This window comes from Oncorhynchus keta, chromosome 5 (assembly GCF_023373465.1).
Source record: "Oncorhynchus keta strain PuntledgeMale-10-30-2019 chromosome 5, Oket_V2, whole genome shotgun sequence".
In the NCBI taxonomy this organism is placed as follows: Eukaryota; Metazoa; Chordata; class Actinopteri; order Salmoniformes; family Salmonidae; genus Oncorhynchus; species Oncorhynchus keta.
Window position 1 is genome coordinate 1,367,833 of NC_068425.1, and position 26,012 is coordinate 1,393,844.

A 26,012-nucleotide genomic window follows, 5' to 3' on the forward strand; every position below is an offset into this window, starting at 1 on the left:
CTAAGGTAATCTAGAGTTTTGTCTCCTCTAGTTGCACAAGTAACATGCTGGTAGAAATGAGGTAAAACGGATTTCAGTTCCCTGCATTAAAATCACCGGCCACTCGGAGCGCCGCCTCTCGGTGAGCATTTTCTTGTTTGCTTATGGCCCTATTCAGCTCATTGAGTGCGATCTTAGTGCCAGCATCGGTTTGCGTTGATAAATAGACAGCTACAAAAAATATAGATGAAAACTCTCTTGGTAAATAGTATGGTCTACTGCTTACCATGAGGTATTCTAACTCAGGCGTGCAGAGCCTTGAGACTTCCTTAATATTGGAGATTGCGCACCAGCTGTTGTTAACAAAGAGACACACCCCTCCCCCTTAACCTTACCCGATGCTGCTATACTGTCTTGAAGATGCATAGAAAAATCAGCTAAATACATATTATCCATGTCGTTGTTCAGCCACGATTCCGAGAATCATAGCATGTTACAGTTCTTCAAGTCTCATTGATAGGATGGAGCTCATCCAGTTTTTTATTCAGTGATTGTACATTTGCCAATAGGTCATTAGCTGGCACAGCCACAAAGGTATAAAATCTGATTTTAAACCTAACCTTAACCACACTGTTAACCCTAACCTTAAATTAAGACCAAAAAGAAAATATATGTTTTCATTCGTTTTTAAGATATAGACAATTTTGACTTTGCAGCTGGCCCATCTACAGTAGCTGAAATCACACAGTTCTGCCTCCAGGGCAAGATTTATGGCAATAAACATCAACCTGCAAATAAAATGATGCTGACATCTCAAATATAATTCCCCTCCAGAAATGAGCCCAATAACATATTGATCCATATTATCAGGCATGTTGTGCTATTTAGCAATATGCATCATAACGCCAGGGTAGTGGGTTCGATTCCCGGGACCACCCATACGTAGAATGTATGCACACATGACTGTAAGTCGCTTTGGATAAAAGTGTCTGCTAAATGGCATATATTATTATTATTATTATTATTACCTAGGTGTCTGGCTAGACTGCAAACTCTCCTTCCAGACTCACATCAAACATCTCCAATCGAAAATCAAATCAAGAGTCGGCTTTCTATTCCGCAACAAAGCCTCCTTCACTCACGCCGCCAAGCTTACCCTAGTAAAACTGACTATCCTACCGATCCTCGATTTCGGTGATGTCATCTACAAAATGGCTTCCAACACTCTACTCAGCAAACTGGATGCAGTCTATCACAGTGCCATCCGTTTTGTCACTAAAGCACCTTATACCACCCACCACTGTGACTTGTATGCTCTAGTCGGCTGGCCCTCGCTACATATTCGTCGCCAGACCCACTGGCTCCAGGTCATCTACAAGTCCATGCTAGGTAAAGCTCCGCCTTATCTCAGTTCACTGGTCACGATGGCAACACCCATCCGTAGCACGCACTCCAGCAGGTGTATCTCACTGATCATCCCTAAAGCCAACACCTCATTTGGCCGCCTTTCGTTCCAGTACTCTGCTGCCTGTGACTGGAACGAACTGCAAAAATCGCTGAAGTTGGAGACTTTTATCTCCCTCACCAACTTCAAACATCAGCTATCCGAGCAGCTAACCGATCGCTGCAGCTGTACATAGTCTATTGGTAAATAGCCCACCCATTTTCACCTACCTCATTCCCATACTGTTTTTATACTGTTTTTTATTTATTTACCTTTCTGCTCTTTTGCACACCAATATCTCTACCTGTACATGACCATCTGATCATTTATCACTCCAGTGTTAATCTGCAAAATTGTATTATTCGCCTACCTCCTCATGCCTTTTGCACACATTGTATATAGACTGCCCATTCTTTTCTACTGTGTTATTGACTTGTTAATTGTTTACTCCATGTGTAACTCTGTGTTGTCTGTTCACACTGCTATGCTTTATCTTGGCCAGGTCGCAGTTGCAAATGAGAACTTGTTCTCAACTAGCCTACCTGGTTAAATAAAGGTGAAATAAAATTTTAAAAAAGATGGAGAGTGACAGCATTTCAGCCGTGCATAATTGGCCGACTCTCACCACGGTAAAGGAAGTGCAGCGGTTTCTGGGGTTTGCCAACTACTATCCAGGGTTTTGGTCAGGTAGCAGCTCCCATTACCTCACTGCTGAAGGGAGGACCGATGACGCTGCAGTGGTCGGCTGAGGCGGACAGGGCTTTTGGTCAGCTGAAGGCTCTCTTTAACTTGGCTCCCATGTATCTCATCTGGATCCCTCTTTGGCGTTCATCGTGGAGGTGGACGCGTCCGAGAGTGGGATAGGAGCCGTGTTCTCTCAGCGCTCGAAGCACTCCACCAAAGCTCCTTGCTTTCTTTTCGAAGAAGCTCAGCCCGGCATAGCGAAACTATGATGTGGGGGACCGGGAGCTGTTGGCTGTTGTCAAGGCTCTGAAGGCGTGGAGACATTGGCTTGAAGGGGCTAAACACCCTTTTCTCATCTGGATTGACCATCGCAATCTGGAGTACATCTGGGCGGCGAGGAGACTGAACCCTCGCCAGGCAATTTGGGCAGACCAGGTTCCTACAGACCAGGTTCCCAGAACGCTAAGGCAGATGCATTGTCCCGGATGTATGACACAGAGGAGTGGTCCATGGGTCACACTCCCATACTTCCGGCCTCTTGCCTGGTGGCACTGTTGGTGTGGGAGCTGGGATGCGGACATCGAGCGGGCGTTACACACAGAGCCCACTCCCCCCAGTGTCCAGCTGGGCGCCTGTACGTTCCGTCTGCTGTCCGCAACCGTTTGATCTATTGGGCCCATACGTCACCCTCCTCTGGTCATCCTGGCATCGGTCAGACGGTGCGTTGCCTTGTGGGAAATACTGGTGGCCCACCTTGGCCAATGACGTGAAGGTTTATGTTTCCTTCTGCTCAGTGTGCGCCCAGTGCAAGGCTCCCAGGCACCTGACCAGAGGGAAATTACAACCCCTACCCGGTCCACAATGGCAGTGGTCGCACCTGTCAGTAGACTTCCTGATGGATCTTCCTCTCTCACAGGGCAACATCACGATCCTGGTCGTTGTGGATCAGTTTTCTAAGTCCTGCCATCTCCTCCCTTTGAACTGTCTCCCTACAGCCCTACAGACTGCAGAGGCCCTGTTCACTCACGTCTTCCGGCACTACGGGGTACCTGAGGACAGAGTCTCTGATCGGGGTCCCCAGTTCACGTCGGGGTCTGGAGAGCGTTCATGAAACGTCTGGGGGTCTCGGTCAGCCTTACCTCAGGCTTTCACCCCGAGATTAATGGGCAGTTGGAGAGAGTAAATCAGGATGTGGGTAGGTTTCTGCGGTCATATTTCCAGGACCGGTCGGGGGAGTGGGCAATGTTCATCCTCCGGGTCAAAGAGGGCCCAAAACTCACTCCCCCACTCCTCCAATAAACTATCTCCTTTCCAGTGCGTACTGGGGTATCAACCGGTCCTGGCACCGTGGCATCAGAGCCAGATCGAAGCTCCTGCGGTCGAAGAATGGTTCAAGAACTTGGAGGAGACCTGGGACGCCGCCCATGTGCACCTACAACGGGCCGCGAGCTAGCAAAAAGTGAGCGCCGACCACCACCGCAGCGAGGTCCTGGTGTTTGCACCAGGTGACCGGGTCTGGCTCTCGATCTGAAACCTGCCCCTCCGCCTGCCCTGCCAGCAGCTGGGTCCGCGGTTTGTGGGCCATTTAAATTCCTGAGGAGACTGAACAAGGTTTCAGCTTCCCCCAGATTATTGCATTAAACCCTCGTTCCATGTGTTTCTCCTCAGGCCGGTGGTGTTTGGTCCACTCCAGGAAGCTGAGGGGCGGGAGGTTCCTCCGCCCCCTCTGGACATCGAGGGGGCCCCAGCGTTTGCTGTTCGAGCCATCCTGGACTCGAGGCGTCGGACAAGGGGCCTTCAAATCAAATCACATTTTTATTTTTATTTGTCACATACACATGGTTAGCAGATGTTAATGCGAGTGTACCGAAATGCTTGTGCTTCTAGTTCCGACAATGCAGTGATAACCAACAAGTAATCTAACTAACAATTCCAAAACTACTGTCTTATACACAGTGTAAGGGGATAAAGAATATGTACATAAGGATATATGAATGAGTGATGGTACAGAGCAGCATAGCAGTATCTTGTGGAGTGGGAGGAGTACTGTCCCTTGGAGAGATAGCCCTGCGCCTCGTGCTCCGGGTCGCCCCTGAGGTCGGTGTCGGCGCACTGCTGGGGCCACGCATCAAGGAGGGGGGGGGCACTGTCACGATTTCTGCCCGAAGTCGATCCCTATCCTTGTTCGGGTGGCGTTCGGCGGTTGACGTCACCGGCTTTCTAGCCACCGCCAATCCACTTTTCATTTTCCATTTTTTCTGTCTTTGTGTTATTACGCCTGGCTTCACTCAAGCAATTACTTGTTTATTATTTAACCCTCTGTTCCCATGTTGTATTTGTGAGTGATTGTATATTGTATTTTCGGTCCGGCATTGTGTGCTCGTGATGTTACTTTGTCATTTTGAGTAAAAGTACGTTGATTACCCATATTTGCTGTCCTGTGCCTGACTCTCTACACTAGCTACACACAGGACCCCTACAGAAACTCCATCCCAGTCTCAAATCTCTGGAAGACTGAAACAGGTTTCCTTCAAGAATTTCCCTGTATTTAGCGCCATCCATCATTCCTTTAATTCTGACCAGTTTCACAGTCCCTGCTAATGAAAAACATAGGATGGTTTTCTCTGGGTGATGAGAGGTGTTGGGTTTGCGCCAGACATAGCGTTTTCCATGATGGACAAAAAGTTCAATTTTAGTCTCATCTGACCAGTACCTTCATCCATATGTTTAGGGAGTCTCCCACATGTCTTTTGGCGAACACCAAACGTGTTTGCTTATTTTTGTCTTCAAGTAATGGCTTTTTTTTGGCCACTCTTCCGTAAAGCCCAGCTCTGTGTAGTGTACGGCTTAAAGTGGTCCTATGGACAGATACGCCAATCTCCGCTGTGGAGCTTTGCAGCTCCTTCATGGTTATCTTTGGTCTCTTTGTTGCCTCTCTGTGTAATGTCCCTCCTTGCTTGGTCCGTGAGTTTTGGTGGGAGGCCCTCTCTTGGCAGGTTTGTTGTGGGTGCCATGTTCTTTCATTTTTTTAATAATGGATTTAATGGTGCTCTGTGGGATGTTCAAAGTTTCAGATATTTTTTATAACCCAACCCAGATCTGTACTTCTCCACAACTTTGTCCCTGCCCTGATTTGAGAGCTTCTTGGTCTTCATGGTGCCGCTTGCTTGGTGGTACCCCTTGCTTAGTGGTGTTGCAGACTCTGGGGCCTTTGAGAACAGGTGTGTATATATATTGAGATCATGTGACACTTAGATTGAGCACAGGTGGACTTTATTGAACTAATTATGTGACTTATGAAGGTAATTGTTTGCATCAGATCTTATTTAGGGGCTTCATAGCAAAGGGGGTGAATATATATGCATTTTTTGAAACAGGTCATTTTTTACAATTCACTTCACCAATTTGGACTATTTTGTGTATGTCCATTACATGAAATCCAAATTAAAACACATTTAAATGACAGGTTGCAATGCAACAAAATAGGACAAATGCCAAGGGGGATGAATACTTTTGCAATGCACTATAATAGTCACACACACACACACACACACACACACACACACACACACACACACACACACACACACACACACACACACACACACACACACACACACACACACACACACACACACACACACACACACACACACACACACACACTCAGATTTTCCAGTGTGTTCTGATAAACACACAAACCCAATATAGTGCATTACTTTTGACCAGAGCCCTATGAGTCCTGGTCAAAAGTAATGCACTAAATTGGGGATATGGTGATGTTTGAGATGCACACAGTGTTCAAGTGGTTCTCTTTCGCTGTTTGTCATCAGGTTTGGTTGTTTTCCATTAGGCGTTATGTCACCTGTCGCCATGGGAACCCGGCACCGAGTGGAGTCTGAATGTCTCATTCTCCTCCCACTACCCTGTAGGAGTGTGTATGTGTGTGCGAGCAAGTGTGTGTGGGGGATGGCATGTTTGTGTGTGTGGGAGAGATTGCATTCACTATAGTGAATTTTCTTCAGTAGCAAGTTGGACTCAAGCAATTACCAGTGTAGTTTAGCTGATGGGCATATGAAAATCCTTGGTGTGTGTGTGTATAAGAGAGAGAGAGAGAGGAAAGAGAGAGAGAGCAACAGAGAGAGAGAGAAAGCACATGATGATATTAAAACCATACAGTAAGCCAACCGTCTATCATCTCATTCCTGCAGATGCATACATTCACCCACAGCTAAGCTACTGTTACCTTCCTGCAACCTAACAGAAATGTTTTTGGAGGTTAGCATGTCTACTTTTAGGAACCCAATTGAATGGTTCAGTAATCACAGTGTGGTCAGAAGAGGGGGGACCGAGAGAGAGAGGGAGTGAGAGAAAGAAGGAGAAGAAGAAAAGGTGACTCTCCTCCACACCAAAGAGAGGTCACTTCTCCAAAGGGAATGAGAGAGGAAAGGGAAGGTTTTTAGCATGGCGACATGCCCCTCCATCCCTCCCTCGCCTCGTTCTTCTCTCCTCCCATACTGAGCCGCAGGCAAGGAGAACCGGTACAGAACAGAAGTACAGCAATTAAAGACGGAGTGTTCTAACAAACAACCGACCCACTCTCTGGCAGTGTCCCAAATGGCACATTATTCTCTACATAGTGCACTACTTTAGACTAGAACCCTATGGGCCCTAGCAAAAAGTAGTGCACTAAATAGGGAATAGTGTGCCATTTGGGACGTAAATTTTCTCTGCAGCAGGCAACGTTGACCTCCTCTGGTCCTTTGATCTCTGACCCCAAGGGAGGTAGGCGTCTGGAAGCCGAAAATATCCAACTGCCTTTACTCTCACCCTCTACGCCTTTATTATTTTTTCAAACAATAAAAAATTACTGCTCACAATTGATAAGAGAGTGTCTGTTTGTCTCTCTCTGTGTGTGTGTCTGAGGCCTAGATTCAATCCGGACCACAAAAGATTCATGGTAAACACTGCATATTTAGGCTCAATCGGAAATGTAAAATTTTTATCACGTTATAATGCAGATTTTCCACGGTCCGGATTGAATCTGTCCCTGAGTCAGTGTGTCTGTCTGTCTGCGCGTGTGTGTGTTTGTATTTGTGTGTGCGCGTGCGCGTGTTTGTATTTGTGTGTGCGCGTGCGCATGCTTGCATCCATGTGTGTGTGAGCGTGTGTGTGTGTGTCAAGCCCTGTCTAACAGACACGTTTTATTGCAGTAGTGATTGGATGAATGAACTCTTATTCACCCACCAATAGCAGTGATGTGACCTTCCAATTCAGACAGGCTGCTCTGCAACACAGGTAAACCCACAGCTATACACACACACTCACACAGGCAGACACAAGCCCACACACAGTTAGGCACACACTTATAGACACAGGCACATAGAAACACACGCATAGACACAGGTCAAACAGACAAAAACAGACACTCACTCATAGACACAGGCACACACACATATACACTGGATGTTGTCACTTCGTAAGGGTATGTAAACACTGGAACACAAACACTTGGTTGAAAACGCACCTCTGCACACATTCACACAATGCAATGTAATTATTCAGTTTCGTCATTTTGATCTTGTACAAACTAAGAGAGTGAAAGCCTCTTAGTGAGTCTGAGAGCTGATTTCCCCTGGCAGTAAATCCAGAGCAAACCACTTGTGTAGAGAGTTGTTTTGTGTGCGTGCGTGCGTGCGTGCGTGCGTGCGTGCGTGCGTGGAGTGGTTTTTAGTCTGTGCATGTGATTGAGGGGAAGGTGACCCTGTCAGATCTGACTGAGAGATGAAAAGGCTCTCCCAAAGTGGGATACCAGGCACCGTCACGTCACCTCTTCAAAGTGTAAGTGTGTGCGTGCATGCTTGTGTGTGCATGTACGTATGTCTGCATCTATGCCTCAGTATGTACACTGAACAAAAATATAAACGCAACATGTAAAGATGTTGGTCCCATGTTTCATGAGCTGAAATAAAAGATCCTAGAAATGTTTCATATGCACAAAAAGCTTATTTCTCTCAAATGTTATGCACAAATCTGTGTTACATCCCTGTTAGTGAGCATTTCTCCTTTGTCAAGATAATCCATCCACCTTTCAGGTGTGGCATATCAAGAAGCTGATTAAAAAGCATTATCATTACACAGGTGCACCTTGTGCTGGGGACAATAAAAGACCACTCTAAAATGTGCAGTTTTGTTACACAACACAATGCCACAGATGTCTCAAGTTTTGGGGGAGCATGCAATTGGCATGCTGACTGCAGGAATGTCCACCAGAGCTGTTGCCAGACAACTGAATGTTAATTTCTCTACCATAAGCCGCCTCCAACATCATTTATTTATCGATGGCAATTTGCATTTTGGCAATATGAATGACAGAGATACCATGATGGGATTTTGAGGCCCATTGTCGTTACATTCATCCACCGCCATTACCTCATGTTTCAGCATGATAATGCAAGGGTCTGTACACAATATCCTGGAAACTGAAAATGTCCCAGTTCTTCCATGGCCTGCACACTCACCAGACATTTCACCTATTGAGCATGTTTCGGATGGTCTGGATCAACATGTACGACTGTGTGTTCCAGTTTCCGCCAATATAAAGCAACTTCACGCAGTCATCGAAGAGGAAATCAACAGCCTGATAAATTCTATGCGAAGGTGATGTGTCGCGCTGCATGAGGCAAGTGGTGGTCACACCAGACACTAACTGGTTTTCTGATCCACGCCCCCACCTTTTCTTTAAGGTATCAGTGACCAACAGATGCATATCTGTATTCCCAGTCATGTGAAATCCATAAATTTGTGCCTAATGACTTATTCCACATTTTCTTGTGTAACAGCCTGAATTCAAAATCGATTCAATATATTTCTTTCCCTCACCTATCTACACACAATAACCCATAATGGCAAAGTGAGAACATGTTTTTCGAAATGTTAGCAAGTTCATTGAAAATGAAATACAGAAATATCACATTTACATAAGTATTCATACCCCTTTGCTCCAAATTGAGCTCAGGTGCATTCAATTTGCTTTGATCATTGCTACAACTTGATTGGAGTCCACCTGTGACCAATTCAATTGTTTGGACATGATTAGAAAGAAACACACCTGTCTGTCTATTTAAGGTCCCACAGTTGACAGTGCATGTCAGAGCAGAAACTATACCATGAAGTCCAAGGAACTGTCTGTAGATCTCCTACAGTAGATGGAAATGTGATTAGGCATATACTGTTTCTGGGGAAGGGTATAAAACAATTTCTAGAGTGTTGAAAATTTCCAAGAGCACAGTGGTCTCATTTGGAAATAGAAAAAATATGGAACTACCAAGACTCTGCCTAGAGCTGGCCGTTCGACCAAACTGAGCAACCGGTCAAGAAGGACCTTGATCAGGGAGGTGACCAAGAACCCAATGACCACTCTGACGGAACTACTGAGTTCCTTGGCTGAAATGGGAGAACCTACCAGAAGAACAAAAGTCTCAACAGCACTTTACCAATCTGGGCTTTATGCGAGAGTGGCCAGACAGAAGCCACTCTTGAGATAGCACGCTAAGGAGTTTGCCAAAAGGCATATGAAAGACTCTGAGATCATAAGACAAAAGATTCTGTGGTCTGATGAGACAAAAATGGAATGATTTGGCATGCTATGTCTGGAGAAAACTAGGACCAGCTCATCACCTGTCTAAACATCATCCCTACCATGAAGCACTGCAGTGACAGCATCATGTTATGGGGATGCTTTTTAGCAGCCGGGACTGGGAGACTGGTAGGGATAGAGGGAACAATAAAATGGAGCAAAATAAAGGCAAATCCTTGATGAGTAAAAGGGCCTCCCAAGCTGTCTAAGGCACTGCATCACAGTGCTAGAGGCGTCAATACATGTACGGGTTCTGGATTTTGTCACAGCCGGCCACGACCGGGAGACCCATGAGGTGGCGTGCAATTGGCCCAGCATACCCCGGGTTAGGGGAGGGTTTGGCCGGCCGGGATATCGTTGTCCCATCGCGGTCTAGTGACTCCTGTGGCGGGCCGGGCACATGCACGCCACACGGTCGCCAGTTGGGTGGTGTTTCCTCGGACAGGTTGGTGTGGCTGGCTTCTGGGTTAAGCGAGCAGTGTGTCAAGAAGCAGTGTGGCTTCGCAAGGTCGTGTTTCGAAGGATGCATGGCTCTCGACCTTTGTCTCTCCCGAGTCCGTACGGGAGTTGCAGCGATGGAACAAGACTGTAACTACCATTTGGATATCACAAAATTAGGGAGAAAAAAGTACAAAGAAAAAAATGAATCCTTGATGTGTGCAAATGACCTTCGACTGGGGTAAAGATTTTACGTTCCAACAGGACATTGACCCCAAGCATACAGCCAAAGCAATGCTGGAATGGCTTCAGAACAAGAATGTGAAAGTCCCTGAGTGGTCCAGCCAAAGCCCAGACTTGAATCCCATTGGAAATCTGTGGAAAGACTTGAAGATTACTGTTCACTGCCGCATCCCATCTAATTTAACAGAGGCTTGAGAAAATCTGCGAGGAAGAATGGGAGAGAATCCTCAAATCCAGATGTGCAAAGCTGATGCAGACATACCCAAGATGACCTGTATAATCTCTGCCAAAGGTGTTTCTACAAATATTGACTCGGTGTGAATACTTATGTAAATGAAATATTTCTGTATTACATTTTCAATAAATTTGCAAACATTTCTGCCCAATAATGACAAAAAGTGAAAACAAGTTTTTAGAAATTGTGTAAATGGGTAAAACATTTTTTTATTTTAATCCATTTTGAATTCAGGCTGTAACACATCAAATTGTTGAATAAGTCGAAGGGTATGAATAGTTTATGAAGGCCCTGTATATGGCACTACTTTTGCCTTGATCAAAAGTAGTGCACTATAAAGTGAATAGGGGGTCATTTGGGACACAGCAATGGTGTCCGTCCTTTACCCGGATTACACAGTGCTGCCTGGTGTGCGACTGACAAATTAACTCTTATGTAGAAGGCCTAGGTAGGAGGTCTGGGTTGACTCCCAAATTTCACCCTATGTCCTAAATAGTGCCTAGTCTCTTACGGGCCCTGTTCAAAAGTAGTCACTATAAAAGGGAACAGGGTGCCATTTGGGAAGCAATGGCGTACAACCCTTTGACCTGTGATCTTGTCAGGGATTAATCGGCAGGATGCACCAGCAGGTTTAGGCACCAGATTAGGCTTCACGCTGACTCATGGCACTGCCGCACTCTGGCTGTTATAGGAACTATGGAGGTGACATTACATCATCATCACTAATCTAATCTGATTGGTCTGAAGATGTTTTTTTGAGAGAGAAGAATATTACCATTGATCCTTCTGTACATGCTTGGATTTAACACACACATGTAACATGTTTACATACACGCACACACTCACACATAGACACAGGCCAGGATTCAATCCCATCGCAGATTATAGGAATTTCAGTTTTTAAAGGCAATGTTCCCGCTTTTGCGGAGATCGCAATTCCTATAACCGAGATCGGATTGAATCCTGGCCACACACACACAAATGGACCACATAGAGTACCAGTCAAAAGTTTGAACACACTTACTCATTCAAGGGTTTGTCTTTATTTTTTAAAATTATTTTCTACATTGTAGAATAATAGTGAAGACATCAAAACTATGAAATAGCTCATATGGAATCATGTGGTAAGCCATCCTTTGCCTTGATGACAGCTTTGCACACTCTTCGCATTCTCTCAACCAGCTTCATGAGGTAGTCAGTCACCTGGAATACATTTTGGAGGTAGTAGTGGAATACAGGTATACCTTGTTTAAAGTTCATTTGTGGAATTTATTTCCTTCTTAATGCGTTTGAGCCAATCAGTTGTGTTGTGACAAGGTAGGGGTGGTATACAGAAGATAGCCTGGTAAAAGACCAGCTCAAATAAGCAAAGAGAAACGACAGTCCATCATTACTTTAAGACAGTCAATCCGGAACATTTCAAAAACTTTTGACTGGTACTGTATTTCAAGTGCTGTGTCTCTGTATACGCACGCACGCACACACACAGTCAAGGGTCAAGCCACAGAGCTTAATGGAGAGGTGGTTATACTGGCAGCTGGTAACTGCCCACTGGACATACACTGGTTGAATCAATGTGGAATAGATGTTGAATTGAGGTCTGTGCCCAATGTATGTAGGGAGTAGGGTTCCATTTGGGATGTGACCTCTGTGTTATTTTGTTGTCGGCCCAGCTGTGGCATTTTTTTTACCCCATATTTTCAGGCGTCGATACATAACATAGCCTTTTGAAAAATAAGAAATGTTTCATTTGTTGGATATATACACACAACATAACATGTTACACGCACGCACGCACGCACACACACTATTTTATCCCATAGCAGATTACACTTTCCATTTATTAATCAAAGTTGATTAGTCCTATAGGATCAGGGACCCTATAAGGACTTACACATCAAACTATACTGTAACTGTGGATCCTCTCCACTTGAAAGTGTGTGTGTGTGTGTGTGTGTGTGTGTGTGTGTGTGTGTGTGTGTGTGTGTGTGTGTGTGTGTGTGTGTGTGTGTGTGTGTAGGAGTCTCTGACACTGTACCCCAAATTGCCAATCATAAATCACACCTGTCTCTCTCTTTTCTCTGTCCCTCTCCCTTTTCTCTTCTCTCTCCATCCTTCTCTCTCACTCCTCTTCTCTTCCCTATCTTCTCTCCGCTTAACGCCCACACTTCTTTCTCTTCAGTCACATCACAAATCATTATGTCAATGAGAAAAGAGACACCGTTAAAACGCAGTTACATTTTGTAATTATATATCTTTTTTTATGATTTATTAACGTTTTCAGTCGTTCATTGTTCATTGAAATAAACCAAAAGGTAGGAGAAAAATATATCAACAACAACCCAGTCAGTGTAAATCAGCATCTCGGGCTCGTTCAGACAGTGGAAGACTTCCGATAGAGGTCAAAGTTCAACCAGTCCATCCAGTCGAATCAGTTACAGAATCCCTTCTCCTTTCTGAAGATAAATAGCAATTAGTTTTAATCAGAGACTTAGTGAGCAGCTCGGACATCGCTTATATCTCCACAACTCTCTGGTTGGTATCATCTGATGGCTTATGTTATTGGTATGTTAATTCTAGATTTAAGATTATAGATCAGTAGTTATGACGTGCTAAAAGCTCAGTTTGAATGCAGTTTCAGTTTGTATCTTCCCCCCAATTCCCTCTCCTCATCCCCAGGTTTGCAGTTTCAGTTTGTGCTCAAGTATCAAGCTAACTCAACCCCTTTCCTCGTCCTCCAAGCATATTCAGAGATATTAAGAAAAAAAAAACAGCTCATCAAGATTGGTATAAAAATAGAATAGTGTTGATTTATGAAAATAGTGAGCAAGTAAGTTTCCACTACACATAGGACAGTCTGTCTATCTACGGACCCATATGGGAGTATTATTAAGAGTCATGGACAACTAAGTCTAAGTCCCAAATGGCACCCTATTCCTTACACAGTGAAATACTTTTGACCAGGGCATAGGTAGTGCACTATATAGGGAATTTGGTGTCAAAAGTGTTAATTCGTTACATTAAATATCAATGGTCATCCACTACCCTATGGTACTGTGGATAAAGCAGATGTTGATAATGGTTTTGCATCTCTGTGATCGCCCATTGCCATCATTGTTACAGAGACGACACCTTGTACAGTAGTAGCAGCACGTTTCCTTTCAAAGTGCACTACTTTTGACCAGGGACCAAAGTTGTGCTTTATGAAAGAAATATCGTGCCATTTGGACGCAACCGATCTTCCTTGCCATGTGTTTCATTAACCTTCCCAGAAAGCAAAATAATGTGATGCTGTAGAATTACCAGCCAGTTCACCCGTGACACCAGTCAGTAGTCGACATATATCAATATCTGATATGATGTGAAAACTGGCCACTAGGTGCAACAGGGAGCGCTGTTACCTTCAAGTAGGTTTTGCTTTTGCTTAGACATGGATGGTGGGTAGGCATAGGCAATAGGCATCTGTCTCTGCTGTGAAAGGTTGCATGTTCAAATTCAGTGAAAGAAAGTTGTTTTTGAGATTTTAACTCCGCAAAATGTCTAAGTACACAATTTGACATTTGGAAGAACTTAGAAATTGGACGTTTGAGAGACATGGATGAATGGTCTAATTCTGACGTGAGACTGTGGGAGCTAGTTTAGAATGACAAAGTATTGAAAATGTTCTCTCCATTCCACATGAATTATTATGAACAAAACGATATAGCCGCACAATTTAACAGATCAGATAGTGTGTGAATTACACAAAGTTCGGAAACAAAACAAAAAAATCAACAATTTACTTGAATATTTTGTCAAACCACTACTCCTCCAAGTTCATTAGCCATCTGACTGGCATCCATCCAACATTGCTTTTCAAAAAGGGATGGCCATTCTATACAATACATTTCTATGTCCCTAATGTCTAGTCTATGAAAGATTGCCACAAAAACTATTATAGGTCATATAGGGCTATATAGTGAGTTACTTTGTGCAGTAGGAGAGACAAGGAATTCTGGTACTCTACAAAAATATACTAGAAAACAGTAATCTGTTTGACCGGTCTGTGGATCCTCCATACAGTGTCCTGGGGCTCTGTTGGGTTTGTAGGGAGGTCTGAGGACGCGTCCTTAATGGCTCCTTATTCCCTATGTACTGTAGTACTCTATTTTACTTTGCTCTACCAGAGCAAGAGCACCATAGTACACTATATAAGGAATAGAGTGCCATTTTGGATATCGCAACCTGACACATACAGTACATGGACGAGTGTTGCTCAAGCTCATGCACTAAAACCAGCTTTATCTGGCTCTGACTACACAGTCCAGTACACAACTTTGGTTTAGGTTTCATTTGGGAAGAAGAGTCCCGACGGGTAGATAGGGCTTGAAGCCAAAGTTTTGTGTTGCTTGAAAGTGTTGAAAGAAAAGAAGCATCAGGAGGTCTATTCTGGGCCTGTCTTCTGTCTATCGCCAAGGGTTTGAGTAATAAGAGTCAGTTGATTGGATTGGATACAGCATGAGATGTTCTGATACACGCCCACAAAAGCCGACAGCAAGCTTCACCTTGAGAATAATGCTTATCTGAATGGACCCTGATAGACAAGGCAAGTTCTGGATAGCAGGACTGTACAACCCAGTTTTAAAGTAACATAAACCACTGTAGTACTAGTCCCTACCACCGTACACTTCTTGATTTCCGTTCAAAACTGGAGTAGCATAAATTGGTATAAGTAAAACAGTATTAACCTAACCTAAGAGAGGGTCTGGTCTGCTACCATATTACTGACATGTGTCCAAATCTGTCAGGTGTACACTTACTGTTGTGTTGAACCTACATTAATGACCTGTGTCTTTACTCTATAGTATTGTTTTCGTGTTGTTATTAGTTTTTACTCTTCTTTTCTCAAAACTGTATCTAAGGTGCATAGTTCAGATATGAAACGCAGAAAGAGCTAGGGCTGCGTCACAAATGGCATCCTATTCCCTACACACCTATAGGGCTCTGGTCAAAAGTAGTGCACTATGTAGGGAATTAGGTACCATTTGGCACTCTTTCCCACCCAGAGTTTTTCTAATTCGTGGTGACAAGTTTTGCAGGCAGTAATCTATTTCTACAAAACATTTAATTTATTTAAATGATGTTACATATTCCCCCGTACTGTAATTAGACATGTTCATTTCTCCAAGTGCTGCCTGTCTGCAAAGAGCCCTTGTGGGAGAACAGGTCGCTAATGTAATCCTCTTTTGTCTCTCTCCATTATTCTATTTCTCACTATTTCCTCCTTTGGGTCTGTTTAGGGATGTCCAATGGTATCTCCTCTTTAAGCAACCTCATGGCCGTGTTCATTAGGGCACACAACGTTTAGAAACATATGCAATAGTAAACCATTTTTTGTTGTTGTACTATTGCATGTTTTTTTCTCCCTTTTGGTACCCAATGAACATGACCCATGTCTTGATTGATGTCTCCTCAGCCAATGTGATGACTGGAAGGAGATGTAACCGTGCAAAATATATACCCATTTTTAGTACCGTACCAGACTTTACCTACGTGATGATTGATTCACTTTACCTACCAACTTTAATCTCTCCTCTTCTTTCTTTGTCCCTCTTTTATTCCCACTTGTCACTTATTTCCTCTGTTTTAAGGTTTTTGGTAAGACTGTCAGTAGGTCAATTTTACAGTTCTATATTATCTGGTCTTTAACTTCAGTCACCCAGCCAACTCCCATTTTAGTATTATTAGCTGAAATGTAGCCTAATATACAGCTAAGGCTACTGCTCTTTTGTTAGCCAATCTTTTGCTTCTGTGCGGTGGCTAATGGGTTAATTTGTTTGATTTTCAAGTGTAGCCGAGTGTAGCCCCTTAATGCAGTGCTTTGTTCTATTTGTGCTAGATTTCGGTACGAGCCAACCTGTAACTGTGCTTTATCAATGTTGCTGCCTGGTCTGCCGTTCAGCTGTGTGCAATAATTGGAGCTGTCTAAATCAATCAGATTCCCTGTTAAACAAATAAAGTGGTGGGGTGCAATTGCTAGAGAGTGATTTAGACAGCAAAACATAGTGTTTTGTTCACTTGATAGTGAATTGTGCCCACTAATTGTTTTCTATACAGGTTCCCAGTAATATAACAAAAATCTAATTTCATGCTATCAATTGTTCACTTTCTAAGGGATTCAAATTGTATAGAAATGGAAAATACACAACACAAATGTATGCACTTATGCATTTTATCACTGTATTCTTCCAATTTTAAGTTTATATTTCATATTTATTTCAAATAGCTATTTAGCAGCAGGCAATATTTATGGAAAGTACCTTTAAAACTGCAGGTGTGCATATAGAAAATGTTTAACTAAACAGCAGTAGGTATCCAGTGTTTCTATTTCCATCACACTCTGTGTCTTTGACTCTGTAAACTACAATATAGGGCAGTTATAAGAATCCCTCAAAATACCCTCTTGATCTGTTGGAAATACTTCACACACTCAACTAAGAAATCAATATATATTTTTTTATAGCTAAGATATTATTTCCTAATAGACAATGAATATTGCATTATATAAAGCTCCTACCTCAAACCATCTCATGACCAAAAGGTTTAAAGTTTTCTTAAAGAGAGAGGGGTCTTTTGATGACTGTTCCTGTTATTCCATGCTATGAGCAAGCAGCACTGCTGTCTCCACGCATGGCTGTTTCTAGAGTGATTTCCTCCTTCCTCATGGCTGTAGCGTGATGCGATAAGTCATGGGTTTCATATGGCACTTGCATTGCTCTGCATGTATTCACATGGAAAACAACCCGCTAGAACTGAGTTACAAGAAAACTATTATGAAATGTCAAAGGTCATATCTCCGATTCTCTACGATATGACCTCTGGTCTAGGCTGACGGTGGCCTGCAGTCTCTCCAGCTCTGGCACCCTGTCCCCATCCTCCTGCCCCTCCTCATCCTCTTCCTCGTCTTGGCTGATGAAAGCCAGCTCATTCTCATAGCAGAAAGAGTTGGCTGTGGGTGTAGGATCCTTGTCCTCGTCCTCCATCTCCGCCATGTCCTTGGCACTGCACTGGGGGGTGGACGGCACCTCAAAGGTTTTGTGGAAGTGAGCGTAATCCACTTTGTACTGGCTCTTCTCCTCGAAGACGACAGGCTCAAAGCGGTGACCCCACAGGATCTCTGAGGACAGGTAGGAGCTGCGAGCCTGCGCTGTCATGGCTGTGGCTTCCACCATCCCTTCAAGTATCACCACTATCTCAAAGTCGGACAACTCCAGGTCTAGCTTGCTGATGCCGAACAGGGGGCTCTCCTCATCGATCTCGTGCACAATGGTGAGCGGGGAGACCAGGAAGATGCGGTCGATGCCCGTGTCATACCCTACGTTGATGTCGATCTGGTCCAGGGGGATGTACTCACCCTCCTCTGTGATGCGGGGCTTGATGAGCTGGGCCCGGACATGGGCCTCCACCATGTGGCTCTTCCTCAGGTTGCCCACCCTCCACATAAGGCTCAGCTTCCCATCCCGCATGGCGATCACTGCATTGTTGCTGAACAGCAGCGTCTCTGCACGCTTCTTAGGCCTCGCCATCTTGGCTAAGATGGCACCGATCATGAAGGAGTCGATGATGCAGCCGAAAATGGACTGGAAGACCACCATGAAGACGGCTGATGGGCACTCCTCCGTCACGCAGCGGAAGCCATAACCAATGGTGGTCTGTGTCTCCACGGAGAACAGGAAGGCGGCCACGAAGCTGTTGACCTGCAGGACGCAGGGGGTGAAGTTATCGTCTCCACCACCCGGGTTGTCCATATCTCCATGAAGCAAAGCGATGACCCAGAAGGCCAGGCCGAATGCCAGCCAGGACACCACGAACACCAGTGTGAACATCAGGAACATCCAGCGCCAGCGGATGTCCACGCACGTGGTGAAGATGTCTGACATGTAGCGCTGCGACTTCTCGTCCATGTGCGAGAAGTGCACATTGCACTGGCCGTTCTTGTTCACGAAGCGGCTGCGGCACTTGCGGCGCGTCGTGTGGATCTTGCCGTTACCGAAGCCGTTGCCCATTGTGACGGAAGGCATGGCACCGAGACGCAGGCCTTCTTCCTCCGAGGACACAATGCTGTAGCGGTGCGCCCCGACCACACTCATGACCGAGCCAGGCTCAGCCAGTGGGGCACCAGAGAGTCGCTGTTCCAACTCAACAGTCAGAGTGGTAGGCAAGACACAGGAAACAGCACTGGGGATTACAGGAAATGGGCACAGGCGGTTCCCCCCTGATGCCAAAACAGATCTCTGTCCAAGTGGCCAAATGGATCCTAGACACACCCTTCCTGACCTGAGGAGAGAAGAGAAGCCAGAGGTTAGTCTACTATACAGAAAATCCTGATATTATCTACTGTTTTTATGATAAACCAATTCCCTTTTATAGTGTACTACTTTTGACCAGGCCCCATAGGGCAAAGGTAGTGCACTATATAAGGAATAGGGTGCTATTTGGGAAGCATCCTAGATCTAAACAACAGATTCAGGGTTGGGGGTTCAATTCCATTTGAACTCAATCACTTCATCACCTATGTTTTCATTCAATTGGGAACTGGCAACAATTTTCACTATGTATGTTTTTATAGCCCTAAAATTGAATTGGAACTCATCTTCTGAATTGAACAATACAACCTTAGATTTGAGATAAAGTAAGACCCTTTGTACTGCAACTGTCGTAAGCTAATAAGGCATTTCTAAGTGATATTCTTTAAGAATCTACTGATATCTAATACCATTAATGGACCTGATTTAGGAGTAACCTCCCACAACCACCTGTCATCAGCACCCCCTGGTCTGGCTCTGGCTGTACTGTAGTCTAGTGGCTGAGCAGTGTGATTTGTCTCTCTAATAATAGCTGCCAGTCACGTTGAGTCCCCTTTTCCACAGCTCAGGCTCTGAGAGCGCACTGTGTTCTGAGTGCGTTTCTTTTCAACACAAGTACTGTACAGACCATTTGCATCTCCAGCACAGTTCATGTCAACGCAACTAAGAAGCTAATTCCAATGAAACAATGTTTTGACTCTTAGGTGTTCCTCAGGTGCTGAAGATGAAGACAGATCTGATACCATATTGCAGTGAAATGTTTAGCGACACAAAAAGTAGGTTATGACATATGGATCACATCGTTGTTGATTGACCTAACTAACAGGCACCTCTCTCATAGTCTCTCTCTCTCGCAAGTCTCTCTCTCTGTAATATTGCCACATGGTGCGTTTGGCTCAGTGTAGCGACCAACCAGTAAACAGGAGTTGCCGAAAGGGAACCTGATTTGCTGAGGTATTGTGGGACGGCTCAATGTAAGAGAGTGGTAAAAGCCATCACCATGGAAACAAGTCACCACGCTGAGACTGAGGTCTGCTGAGATTGGGTGCGCGGCATACTGTCGATGTGTTAACTTTGGAGGCTGGTTTGATCGCAGGTGTGAAGTGGTTTGTAATTTCCTAATGTTGGTGGATTGTTGTTGTCTCAGTACACAGGTCACTTAAAATCATCCGGGGGCAGTCTTTCCTTCCTGCCCTCTTCACTATCTCCTCCTCTCCCAGAATATGGCTATAAAGTTTCCTTTTTTCACAGGAATAACTGGCCTGGCCCGTCTTGGTGTCTTGCCACCCAAACTTAAGTATTTCTGGTTCCCTCCAGGTGGCAAAACAGTCAGAATGCCATTTGGAACTCAGCCCATGTACAGAGAAACCAGCCAACAGCAAGACAGATTGAGAAAGATTAGATGGAGAGGGCTAGTGATGGTGAGAGGGAAGTACTGTAATGGAACACAGAGAAACCAGAGAGAGTGAAGAGGTGAGAAGAGAGGATTAAAAAAGGATAGAGGTCAGGGAAGACAGGGGAGGCACTGTGGAAGGACACAAGGAAGACGAAAGGGTAGAGAAGGAAGCAGAAAACAGGGGGGACCCTTAAGATTGTAGAAGGGAGGGAGAAATGGATACTGGTCTAAATATAGCTTGTCTGTCTGTTTCGTCAAATGTCTGCCAAGAAATGACTCCGCTATCTCTCCGATAACCAAAGAAAACACTGATGCTGTCACCGTGGTTACTGCTCTCATCTTGTTTTGTACCTACCTGCTGATAGACATTTCAGTATAATTTTACTTCATTTTACTGCAGTTGGCGAAATCAGTGTTTCTTGGTAGTCTTAAACAAATCTACTTATCAACAAAAGTGTACACCTCAAACACATGGTTATGGGCATGTCAGGTATAGAGTTGAAATGTATTCCATTTTGTGTTTGCATCCTAATATTACACTTTATATGCATCACAGAAGATTGAAATATAACAAAATTGTTTAACATAGAAACACAGGATGAAACTGGATGAGCTCCGGTGAAGACTATCCTACCAACTGGACTTTTAAAAAACTGTAATAGAGTCATGGCTGAACGACAACATGGATAATATAACGTTGGCTGGTTTTTACATGCATTGGCAAGATAGAACAGCTGCCTCCGGTAATACAAGGGGTGGTGGTCTGTGTCTATTTGTTAATAACAGCTGGTGCTCGAAATCAATTATTGAGGAATTCTCTAGGTTTTGCTCACCTCATCTCATGATAAGCTGTAGACCATACTATTTACCAAGACTTTTCATCTATATTTTTCATAGCTGTCTATTTACCACCACAAACTGATGCTGGCACTAAGACCGCACTCAACGAGCTGTATAAAGCCATAAGCAAACAAGAAAATGCCCATCCAGAGGCGGCACTCCTATTGGCCGGGGACTTTAATGCAAGGAAACTTAAAACCATTTGACCAAATGTGCAACGAGGGGGGGAAAAACTCTAGACCAGCTTAATACTCCACACACAGAGATGTGTACAAATCTCTCCCTCGCTCTCCATTTGGCAAATCTGACCATAATTCTATCCTCCTGATTCTTGCTTACATGCAAAAACTAAAACAGGAAGTACCAGTGACTCGCTTAATACGGAAGTGGTTAGATGACTCAGATACTAAGCTACAGGTGTCACGGCTGTTGAAGGAAGTGGACCAAGGTGCAGCGTGGTTCTTTTTATTTGGAAAATGACGCCGAACAAAACAATAAACACTACAAAAACCGTGAAGCTACAGGCTATGTGCCATAAACAAAAGTCAACTTCCCACAAAGACAGGTGGAAAAAAGGGCCACATAAGTATGGTTCTCAATCAGAGACAACGATAGACAGCTGTCCCTGATTGAGAACCCTACCCGGCCAAAATATAGAAATACAAATAATAGAATATAGAATACCCACCCCAACTCACATTCTGACCAAACCAAAATAGAGACATAAACAGGATCTCTAAGGTCAGGGCGCGACAACAGGACTATTTTGCTAGCACAGACTGGGATATGTTCCGGGACTAATCCGATGGCATTGAGGAGTATTCCACATCAGTCACCGGCCTCATCATAAGTGCATCGATGACGTTGTCCCCACAGTGACCGTACGCACATACCCCAACCAGAAGCCATTGATTACAGGCAACATCCGCACTGAGCTAATGGGTAGAGCTGCCGATTTCAAGGAGCGGGACTCTAACCCGGACGCTTATAAGAAATCCCACTATGCCCTCAGACAAACCATCAAACAGGCAAAATGTAAATACAGGACTAAGATGGAATCCTACTAAAACGTCTCCAACGCTCATCGGATGTGGCAGGGCTTTGAAACTATTACAGATGACAAAGGGAAGCCCAGCCGTGAGCTGCCCAGTGGCACAAGGCTACCAGAGAAGCTAAATGACTTCTATACGCGCTTCGAGGCAAGCAACACTGAAGCATGCATGAGAGCACCAGCTGTTCCGGACGACTGTGTAATCACTTAGTCGATGTGAGCAAGACCTTTAAACAGGTGAACATTCACAAGGCCGCAGGGCCAGACGAATTGCCAGGACATGTACTGCGAGCATGCGCTGACCAACTGACAAGTGTCATCAATGACATTTACAACCTGTCCCTGGCCGAGTCTGTAATACCTACATGTTTCAAGCAGACCACCATAGTCCCTGTGCCCAAGACCACCAAGGTAACCTACCTCAATGACTACCGACCCGTAGCACTCATATCTGTAGCCATGAACTGCTTTGAAAGGCTGGTCATGGTTCACATCAACAACATCATCCCAGAAACCCTAAACCCACTCCAATTTGCATATCGCCCTAACAGATGCACAGATGACACAATCTCTATTGCACTCAACACTGACCTTTCCCACCTGGACAAAATGAACACCTACGTGAGAATGCTGTTCATTGACTACAGCTCAGCATTCAACACCATAGTACCCTCAAAGCTCATCACTCAGCTAAGGACCCTGGGGGACTAAACACCTCCCTCTGCAATTGGATCCTGGATAGGCAACAACACATCTGCCACGCTGATCCTTAACACAGAGGCCCCTCAGAGTGGAGTGTGCTTTGTCCCCTCCTGTACTCCCTGTTGACCCATGACCAAGTGGCCAAGCACGACTCCAACACCATCATTAAGTTTGCCGACGACACAACAGTAATAGGCCTGGTCATTGACAATGATGAGACAGCCTATATGGAGGTCAGAGACCTGGAAGTGTGGTGCCAGGACAACAACCGCTCCCCCCACATGTTCAAGACAACGGAGATGATCGTGGACTACAGGAAAAGGAGGGCCGATCACGGCCCCATTCTCATCAAAGGGGCTGTAGTGGAGCAGGTTGAGAGCTTAAAGTTCCTTGGTGTCCACAACACCTACAAACTAACATGGTCCAACCACACCAAGACAGTCGTGAAGAGGGCACGACAATGCTTATTCCCCCTCAGAAGACTGAAAAGATTTGGCATGGGTCCTCAGATCCTCAAAAAGTTCTACAGCTGCACTATCAAGATCATACTGACTGGTTGCATCACCGCCTGATATGGCAACTGCTCGGTCTTGGACCGCAATGGCGCTACAGAGGGTAATGCGTACGGCCCAGTACATCACTGTGGCCAAGCTTCCTGCCATCCAGGACCTCTATACCAGGTGGTGTCAAAGACTCCAGCCACCCTGGTCATGGATTGTCCTCTCTGCTACCGCTGATCAAGAGGTACCAGAGCGCCATGTCTAGGTCCAAAAGGCATCTTAACAGCTGCTACCTCCATGCTATAAGACTACTGAAGAGCTAATGAAATGGCTACCTGGACTATTTTGTATTTTTTTACGCTGCTGCAACTCACTGTTTATTATCTATTATCAATAAAAAAGTCACTTTACCTCAATTATCTCAACTACCCTGTACCCTGCACATTGACTCGGTACCGGTACCCCCGGTATATAGGTCTTGTTATTGTTATTTTATTGTTGCTATTTTGTTTTTTACCTTAGTTTATTAAGCAAATATTTTCCTTAACAATTTTTTTTTAAAACAGCATTGTTGGTTAAGGGCTTGTAAGTAAGCATTTCACGGGAAGGTCTACACCTGTTGTAATTCGGCGCATGTGACAAATACAATTTGATTTGATTTTGGATTTCAGCTATGATGTCTGTGTGACCCCTTGTAATGTCTTAGAGTCATAAGAAACAAATGATGTTTTAGTTGTCATAGAAGACTTGGTAAACAAGTTATGTAATTATAGCTTGAAAACGTGCTTAAAAAGAATGTAATGTTGCTCTCTACAGATATAAAATATAACTCAGGCGCTATCTGCATGAGAAAATAAGTATTTGTCAGAGGCCCACCCTTAAATGTAAATGCATTACGCGCATCTTGCAGAGTGAGAATGTAAGTCCATTACACTGTCCCTGTGCAACACATAATGTTACCCAAAGTTGATTTGCCTCTTCTACGACAGTGAAACCATGAGATAATTGCCATCTGAACCTGATCAGCCGTCTGAGATGGCAGAGTCACACATGGCTATATGCAGAGGCTGCACTATTGCCAGATGACTCGCAGATCATATGAAAGTTTTAATGCCAAGAATAGACACACGGCGGTGTTAGATGTTACATAGTAGAGGGGACAGGACAGGAGTTGGAACATCTTCAGAGGGGGAAAAACATATATTAGTCTATGGCTGGACATTGGAATATACTGTATATTAGTCTATGGCTGGACATTGGAATATACTGTATATTAGTCTATGGCTGGACATTGGAATATACTGTATATTAGTCTATGGCTGGACATTGGAATATACTGTATATTAGTCTATGGCTGGACATTGGAATATACTGTATATTAGTCTATGGCTGGACATTGGAATATACTGTATATTAGTCTATGGCTGGACATTAGAATATACTGTATATTCGTCTATGGCTGGCCATTGGAATATACTGTATATTAGTCTATGGCTGGACATTGGAATATACTGTATATTAGTCTATGGCTGGACATTGGAATATACTGTATATTCGTCTATGGCTGGACATTGGAATATACTGTATATTCGTCTATGGCTGGACATTGGAATATACTGTATATTAGTCTATGGCTGGACATTGGAATATACTGTATATTAGTCTATGGCTGGACATTGGAATATACTGTATATTAGTCTATGGCTGGACATTGGAATATACTGTATATTAGTCTATGGCTGGACATTGGAATATACTGTATATTAGTCTATGGCTGGACATTGGAATATACTGTATATTAGTCTATGGCTGGACATTGGAATATACTGTATATTAGTCTATGGCTGGACATTGGAATATATATTAGTCTGGCCGTTAGTCTGTCTGGCCATTGAAACAAGGCTGGTTAGTTTAGATCAGGCCTTGTACTTAATGTCACTTTTCTCTTTAATGGTTTTCAGATGAAGTGGGGCTGAATATCGTCTATAATGTACACTGAACATGTATTAATTAAACACTTTAAATTTCATGTCATTATTGAAAGCCTGCTGGTTCCAATTGCAATGACATTATCACAGAGTTAGTGGGAGAGGAATAAAATAAATGAGAGCTGAACAGAGGAGCACACAAAATCTTTCAGAGCGCCCTATGGGGCCCTGCTCAAAATAAGTGCTATTTGGGACACAGGCTAAGTGAGTCAGAGAGCACTGTAGAGAGAGACATCTACTGTGAGATGATTCAGCACATAGCCAATTGTAATCCGACCTTTATAGCTGATCCCCCCCACCCTCGACTTATGTGACCCACTGCCTGACTGGCTAACAAACACACTCCGAAGTCCGAACCCTCAAAACAACACAAATGTTCAAACACAGAGACAAAGACAGACTCAGAAATTAGTGTCCTTCCGTGATTATCTCCTTGGTATTTATGACTATATTATGACTATGTTATATTTCAAGAGGGTCTTAAAGTCCAATGAATGAAGTCCATGCCAAGACGATCTTGTTGCTGTA

At 44.2% G+C, this 26,012-nt stretch overlaps 1 protein-coding gene across 1 annotated transcript in view; it reads right to left on the reverse strand.

Annotated features, from left to right (window-relative positions):
* Positions 1–12,896: 12,896 nt before the first annotated feature.
* Positions 12,897–26,012, reverse strand: part of LOC118384248 (ATP-sensitive inward rectifier potassium channel 12-like) — a 51,768-nt gene continuing 38,652 nt past the window's right edge. Inside the window, exon 2 of the mRNA XM_035770609.2 lies at positions 12,897–18,978. Coding sequence (XP_035626502.1) covers positions 17,490–18,791 — 1,302 coding nt within the window. The 5' untranslated portion in view covers positions 18,792–18,978 and the 3' untranslated portion in view covers positions 12,897–17,489. The remainder of the gene's footprint in view (positions 18,979–26,012) is intronic.